This window comes from Oncorhynchus kisutch, linkage group LG17, assembly GCF_002021735.2.
Source record: "Oncorhynchus kisutch isolate 150728-3 linkage group LG17, Okis_V2, whole genome shotgun sequence".
In the NCBI taxonomy this organism is placed as follows: domain Eukaryota; kingdom Metazoa; phylum Chordata; class Actinopteri; order Salmoniformes; family Salmonidae; genus Oncorhynchus; species Oncorhynchus kisutch.
This window is the reverse complement of record NC_034190.2, coordinates 75,865,944-75,873,422: the sequence shown is the minus strand read 5'-3', so window position 1 is coordinate 75,873,422 and position 7,479 is coordinate 75,865,944. Positions and strand designations below refer to the sequence as shown.

The window sequence follows — 7,479 nt, the reverse complement described above, 5'->3', positions numbered from 1 at the left end:
TGTCCGTCAACCCCCCCGTAGTTCTCCCAGCTGTCCATCCACCCCCCCGTAGTTCTCCCAGCTGTCCGTCAACCCCCCCCCCCGTAGTTCTCCCAGCTGTCCGTCAACCCCCCCGTAGTTCTCCCAGCTGTCCGTCAACCCCCCCGTAGTTCTCCCAGCTGTCCGTCAACCCCCCCGTAGTTCTCCCAGCTGTCCGTCAAACCCCCGTAGTTCTCCCAGCTGTCCGTCAACCCCCCCCATAGTTCTCCGAGCTGTCCGTCAACCCCCCCGTAGTGCTCCCAGCTGTCCGTCAAACCCCCGTAGTTCTCCCAGCTGTCCGTCAAACCCCCGTAGTTCTCCCAGCTGTCCGTCAAACCCCCGTAGTTCTCCCAGCTGTCCGTCAAACCCCCGTAGTTCTCCCAGCTGTCCGTCAACCCCCCCGTAGTTCTCCCAGCTGTCCGTCAACCCCCCGTAGTTCTCCCAGCTGTCCGTCAAACCCCCGTAGTTCTCCCAACTGTCCGTCACCCCCCCCGTAGTTCTCCCAGCTGTCCGTCAACCCCCCGTAGTTCTCCCAGCTGTCTGTCAACCCACCCGTAGTTCTCCCAGCTGTCCGCCAACCCCCCGTAGTTCTCCCAGCTGTCCGTCAACCCCCCTGTAGTTCTCCCAGCTGTCCGTCAACCCCCCCGTAGTTCTCCCAGCTGTCCGTCAACCCCCCCATAGTTCTCCCAGCTGTCTGTCAACCCCCTCGTAGTTCTCCCAGCTGTCCGTCAAACCCCCGTAGTTCTCCCAGCTGTCCGTCAAACCCCCCGTAGTTCTCCCAGCTGTCCGTCAACCCCCCCGTAGTTCTCCCAGCTGTCCATCAACCCCCCCCGTAGTTCTCCCAGCTGTCCGTCAACCCCCCCCGTAGTTCTCCCAGCTGTCCGTCAACCCCCCCGTAGTTCTCCCAGCTGTCCGTCAACCCCCCCGTAGTTCTCCCAGCTGTCCGTCAACCCCCCCGTAGTTCTCCCAGCTGTCCGTCAAACCCCGTAGTTCTCCCAGCTGTCCGTCAACCCCCCCGTAGTTCTCCCAGCTGTCCGTCAACCCCCCGTAGTTCGGAACGAGAATAAAGGAACGAGAATAAAGGTCAGGTGTCAAGAGAAAGAACAGGCTGTACTTACAATGGACTAGTGGCGCTGGGGCGGCAGCGTAGCCTAGTGGTTAGAGCGTTGGACTAGTAACTGGAAGGTTGCGAGTTCAAACCCCTGAGCTGACAAGGTACAAAATCTGTCGTTCTGCCCCTGAACAGGCAGTTAACCCACTGTTCCCAGGCCGTCATTGAAAATAAGAATGTGTTCTTAACTGACTTGCCTGGTTAAATAAAGGTAAAAAAATAAATAATAATAATAATAATAAAAGTGGTGCCCACTAAAAATATCACTTCATTTCCTTCCCTCCCTTTGTTCTCGTACCGCTGGGACTGGATTACTGGAAAAGACACACACCTAAGGGGAGGTGTATGAGGATGCGCTAAGGAGAGGTGGATGAGGAGGCGCTAAGGAGAGGTGTATGAGGAGGCGCTAAGGAGAGGGAGGAGGAGGCAATAAGGAGAGGTGGATGAGGAGGTGCTAAGGAGAGGTGGATGAGGAGGCGCTAAGGAGAGGGAGGAGGAGGCGATAAGGATGAGCAGGCGATAAGGAGAGGTGGATGAGCAGGTGCTAAGGAGAGGGAGGAGGAGGCACAAAGGAGTGGGAGGAGGAGGCGATAAGGAGAGGTGGATGAGGAGGTGTCAAGGAGAGCTGGATGAGGAGGCGCAAAGGAGATGTGGCTAAACATACTCACACTCTCTCTCAGCACTACGCCTTTTAAGTTGAGCTTCAGTTAACTTTTTTAAATGTTGTATTTAAGTTTTAACACAATATTACCCATTAGTTCTAGGAGTGGTTAATAAGTTGTTTATTTGTAATATGTTCTGTTTAAGATGTTTACTAAACTTGGTGTTGGTCCAATTGTATTGGCATGAGATGTATAGGACAATGTGTCATGGGGAGAAAGAGAGAAAGAAAGGCTTCCATGACACCGTCACTTGTTCCCCAGGCCTGTTTTCCCATGGCCTAGTGTCACGCTGCGCCCCTTCCTGACCTGGAAGAAGCAGGGAAACCCTGTAGCACAGCCCAGGAATGACATCACACACATCAACATTAACCACAGAACCCTGTTATTAAAATATGTGTTTGTCTTTTAGGTTATCAGCTGAATGTAAATGGTAAACAGTACGTTTCAGGTAGCCCTGCGATCCATAACAGTACCTTTTGAGGTAGCCCTGGGATCCATAACAGTACCTTTTCAGGTAGCCCTGCGATCCATAACAGTCCCTTTTCAGGTAGCCCTGGGATCCATAACAGTCCCTTTTCAGGTAGCCCTGGGATCCATAACAGTCCCTTTTCAGGTAGCTCTGGGATCCATAACAGTCCCTTTTCAGGTAGCCCTGGGATCCATAACAGTCCCTTTTCAGGTAGCCCTGGGATCCATAACAGTCCCTTTTCAGGTAGCCCTGGGATCCATAACAGTCCCTTTTCAGGTAGCCATGGGATCCATAACAGTACCTTTTCAGGTAGCCCTGCGATCCATAACAGTCCCTTTTCAGGTAGCCCTGGGATCCATAACAGTCCCTTTTCAGGTAGCTCTGGGATCCATAACAGTCCCTTTTCAGGTAGCCCTGGGATCCATAACAGTCCCTTTTCAGGTAGCCCTGGGATCCATAACAGTCCATTTTCAGGTAGCCCTGGGATCCATAACAGTCCCTTTTCAGCTAGCCCTGGGATCCATAACAGTCCCTTTTCAGGTAGCCCTGGGATCCATAACAGTCCCTTTTCAGGTAGCCCTGGGATCCATAACAGTCCCTTTTCAGCTAGCCCTGGGATCCATAACAGATGCCCCTATTTGTATATTTTATTAAGGGATTGTTAAACCAACAGAGGAACAAAGACATATTCTGTCCTAATATGGGACCTTGACTGTTTTTTAAAGTCCACTGGTGATATACAGTACCTATCCATATCTAATGGCACTAAGGAGTAAATGATGTGCGGCTGAAACTGATATACTGTATCTGGTAGCCTATATCTGACCCGTCCTAATTTCCTTTGTGTGAAAAGACTTCAAACCATGGCACAATGTGTTGCAACAGAAATAGTATATAATACAAATATTTATTCAATTAAGTGCGAAACAGCAAAATATTTACAAAAATAGTATGACAAAGTAGCGATCGACACCAAAACTGAGAAATACTTGAAAGATACTTCAAATAAATAATTGTAATACTTCATCAGTAAAGCTGCCAGTGTCTGACAATGCACTGCACGAAGAAGACAGCAAAACAGAAAACAGTGCTGAGAAAATGCAAAAAGGAACAGACAATAGTTATAAAAAATAAATATTAAATACAGATATAAATTAAATTCATTTCTGTTCATACGGCTAATAGGATACTGGCTACAGTATTGGCCTAAGTGCAGAAGTTATAGTAAATGAGGGTAGAACAACATTGTGTCACTTCCTCCTCATCTTCAGGCACACTGAGGACTTTCTACCCAAGTACCCCTAGGTTTTAAGGGGTCTACACAGTCTTGCTCTCTACCTAGTTCTACGTACATTTATTTCGCAGGATTTTTGGAATGGCCCTGGGACCTCAGTAGGCTCTGTAGTAGGCCCTGTTTGCGTCGACTGTGTAGAGCCATTTAGTGGAGATCCCTGGTCATGGATATCTGAGACAGTGTGCAGTCAGTGCATATACCTGGATATCTGATTTGGTAAACAATAACAAGTATTATAGCTACATAGCCTGTAATAGGAACTGGGGGAGGACTTATCCAGACAGAAATAGAAACAATAAACAATGAGAATAAATTAATAATACTATTAAGGGCATATCTTTATCTTTTCAGTAGTTCTTTATGATCAGGTAGGTTGAGTTGAGTCTCTCTCTGAGCATTCTACAGTCTCCCAGAGTAAGATAGCAGACCGTGTAAATGTCATATCATTGTCTCTCTACACAGTAATTCATAGAGTCACGGGCCTATACGTATGGGCAGCAGGATTGCAGGACCAGAGGCAGGGCTCTGTACAGATCTCTCCCCTGGCCACGCAGCTTCACTTTCTCCTTCACTCACTGTAGATGGTGCCCATCTGTGAGGCGATCATGTGTGGTGGAGGGAAGGAGTCGAAGGCCTGGATGTCTAGGGGCAGTTCGTAGCGTGAGGCCTGGAAGAGGTAGGCTTGAGGCCCTGGCAGCCCGCCCAAAGAGCTGGGGGGGTAATGGGGAAGGGACGAGAGGTAGTGGGAGGGGTAGTTCCTCTCAGCCTCGTGGGGGGAGGGCTCTTGCTTCAGGGTGAAGTTGCTGCTGATGCTGAGGGGAGGAGTGAGGGGCCCGTCGTAAGGGGGGGTGCCGTTGCTACTACAATCTTTAGGGGAGGGGTGCTGCTCATAGGGCACTCCCTTGAAGCTTTTCATGTGGAGTAGGTGGGAGGCCTCCAGTGAACCGTAGGGAGGGCTAGGCAGGCCCGTAGAGGGGTAGTGACCACTCAGTGGTTGATGACCACAAGGCTGGCCCCCTAGACCACCCCCGACTCCCAGAGCGCTACAGGGCTTCTCATCCAGCTTGTTGATCATCAAGGGGGCTGAAGGCCCCAGCTGGAGACACCCAGCCACCAGGTTGCTAGTGGGCTGGGACAGGCCTTTACACAGCATCTCTATGAAGCTGTGGCTCTCTGGTGACTGACCGCTCTCCAGCACCTCAGACAGGGCCCATATGTAGTTGTGGGCCAGCCGCAGGGTCTCGATCTTGGACAGTTTCTGGGTCTTGGAGTAGCAGGGCATGACCTTGCGTAACACTTCTAGCGCATCGTTTAGCCCGTGCATGCGGGAGCGTTCGCGGGCATTGGCTTTACTGCGTCTCGCCTTGAACCTCTCCTGTCTGGCTCTGGTCATCTTCTTCTTCTTGGGGCCCCTCCGTTTTGGAGCCTCGTTCTCTCCGTCCATTCCAGCCTCCTCATCACCATCATTATAAATGTCTTCCTCCTCCTGATCCTCAATGCCTTCGCTGCCATGCCCAATGCTTCCGAGGCCCTCAGGGCCCAGGCTATAGCGGCCCTCCATCTCTAGACCTCCCTCTCCATCCTGGGAGCTCATGTCCTCCTCTAGCCAGCCCAGGGAACTGACCAGCTCAGACACCTCTCCACGTTTAGACATTGTGATCTGAAGAAATAAAAAACACATATTTGATCAAGCACATTGTTTCCTGTTTGCCATAGAAATCAGGACAGAGCTGAAATGAGCAGACATTTTGAGATGGATAATTAGGGATGGCACCACCATCTCTAATGTAGTAGGCTAAGTATTATTGAAATGAGTCGACCTATTAGCTGTTCCCATTATATTGGTTGCCTAGACATGAGATAATCCTTTCAGAACTGCTGTGTGGACAGCGCAAACAAGCCCAGGAAGTTCATTTTCCATCCCACCGAATGGTTGAATATTTGAGCAGATACAGAACATCTCTCAACTCTGACAGAAATATAATTGAGGAAAATGTGTTCAATTTCCAGTAAGCAGTATAATTCTGTCGTTGGTAGTCGACCTAATGTGAGACACTTTGGGGCTAAACTCGGTGGTTCCCTGCTGTTGATGTCGTGATTTTGGAGACACTGTCAATCTGGGACACGAAGGGATTTGTCCAGCATATAAAACCCTCAGATTAAATTGAGGGTATATAGACGAGTGAACAAACACGGGAACAAATATATTCTGCATTAACAGCTAGATTTGATTTGCTGAGCGGAATCAATACCGTTTTAAATCCAATTTTGCTAGCAATTGTTATAAAAAATGCCACTACACGAGATTGATTTCTGAGTCCAAAGGATATAAAACCTTAATTGTGGACTCGGGTGAACTTTCTCAAACACACCAGAATCCAAATAGCCTAAATCCCTGCTTAAGAGCAGACATTATTGTTTTAAAACTACGTTGTCCTAGTTACTGACTGAGAAGCCGTGCGTAAAAGTGCGACAGTTTCCTACAATTGTAAACTAACTGTATTTGACACCGACAATAGTAGCCCATTGCATATGGTAAAATAGAAACCATAACATGCTGTCTATATTCCGCCAGTACAGTTAGCGGTCTCACTTTCTTGTTGACATGATCCGATAATGCATTATAGTTTGAATATAAATGCAGTTTACAGTTATTTGTATCTGTTGGCACCCATTGCAGAAATCCTCTGTGATCAATGCTAAATGATCTGGAACAGGACCACATGAAAGTCATTTATTTTATAACATTAACATTAAAAAACTCACCTGTTTACAACTTGCACTTCCAAATTTGTCAGACGTCTGGCTAACTTCCAAAGTCCCACTACCAACGAAAATAATTTAACTCAACCGTTTCTTTCTGTTGCGCACAGTGTCACAGTCCTTTCCAAGTTCCCTTTCTTTCCCTCAATTATCCACCAGTGCGCCTGAGACTTTCATCTCCGACTGGCACGAATATGTCGGAGTTTAGCCTTTAGGAGATTGACTGGCCCCTCCCACGTGCGCCTCACCCATAATGCCAAACGCGCGTGGCGGGCTCGAGCCCAAAGTGTCCGGTCCAAACAACCGTACATGCGTCACCAATGTGTGTGTGTGTGTGTGTGTGTGTGTGTGAGAGAGAGTTTTAGAAAATCTCCACAATTCCATAATTATTTTACACAATACCATATGTCCAAAATTGTCACATTATTATTTTTCCCCATTTCAAAATATTATTGCATATCTCATAGATTGAAATTGGCAACCATGATATTTATTTTGCAATTCAATGCATTGTAAAAGGAGGATTTGGGTCTCAATTAAGATGTATATTGGAAATGTGAGAAGTCTATAGCTACGGTTGTGCTGTAACCCAATTTGTAATTACCTTTCCTAAACAATTGGCGGAGCTCATTCTGCACAATACTTTAAATATTCATTAAATTAGAACGCTTGGATGACCGCATCATGTGTTGGAATCATGTTACAAAGCGTTTCGGATATTTTAATTACGCACAGTCTGAGGAAGGGACGCTCATCCATCGCGGTATGTGTAAGTGATTTTGGCAGCTTGGTATGGTAAGAGCAGGTGTATGCGTTGTTCACCCGTCCATTAATTTGCTTCTTCCACTTATTAGCCCCATATACCCTACTCCCCCGTCTCTGTGCCCAGGAACAGTTGGATGAGTCAAGCAGCACATAAGTTATCTGATTGGTGTGCCAGAACGCTCTCGTAATATCATACTTTTTTTTATATATAAAAGTTGTAAAACGAAAATAAAGTAGATTTGATATACAACTCAAGACTTAATCATATCTGACGGAAAATAATAGGGTCTATCAGTTTGAGAAAAAAAAAGAAAAAAAAGTGTAGTTTTATTTCAAATCTACTTTGTTTTCGTTTTACAACTTGTATTTACACACACACACACACACACACACACAC

At 47.3% G+C, this 7,479-nt stretch overlaps 1 protein-coding gene across 1 annotated transcript; it reads right to left on the bottom strand.

The window, feature by feature from the left end:
- Positions 1 to 3,134: 3,134 nt before the first annotated feature.
- On the bottom strand, positions 3,135 to 6,502 carry LOC109907072 (neurogenic differentiation factor 4-like). Its single transcript, XM_020504861.2, has 2 exons — positions 6,321 to 6,502; positions 3,135 to 5,214 (listed from the first exon to the last, which is right to left on the bottom strand). Exon 2 carries the CDS (start codon positions 5,206 to 5,208, stop codon positions 4,123 to 4,125), a length of 1,086 nt encoding a protein of 361 aa, XP_020360450.1. The 5' UTR covers positions 5,209 to 5,214; positions 6,321 to 6,502; the 3' UTR covers positions 3,135 to 4,122.
- Positions 6,503 to 7,479: the final 977 nt, after the last annotated feature.

What these genes read in the sequence shown, in the direction of transcription:
- LOC109907072 (XM_020504861.2), bottom strand. Translation starts at nt 5,208, where the DNA reads ATGTCTAAACGTGGAGAGGTGTCTGAGCTGGTCAGTTCCCTGGGCTGG.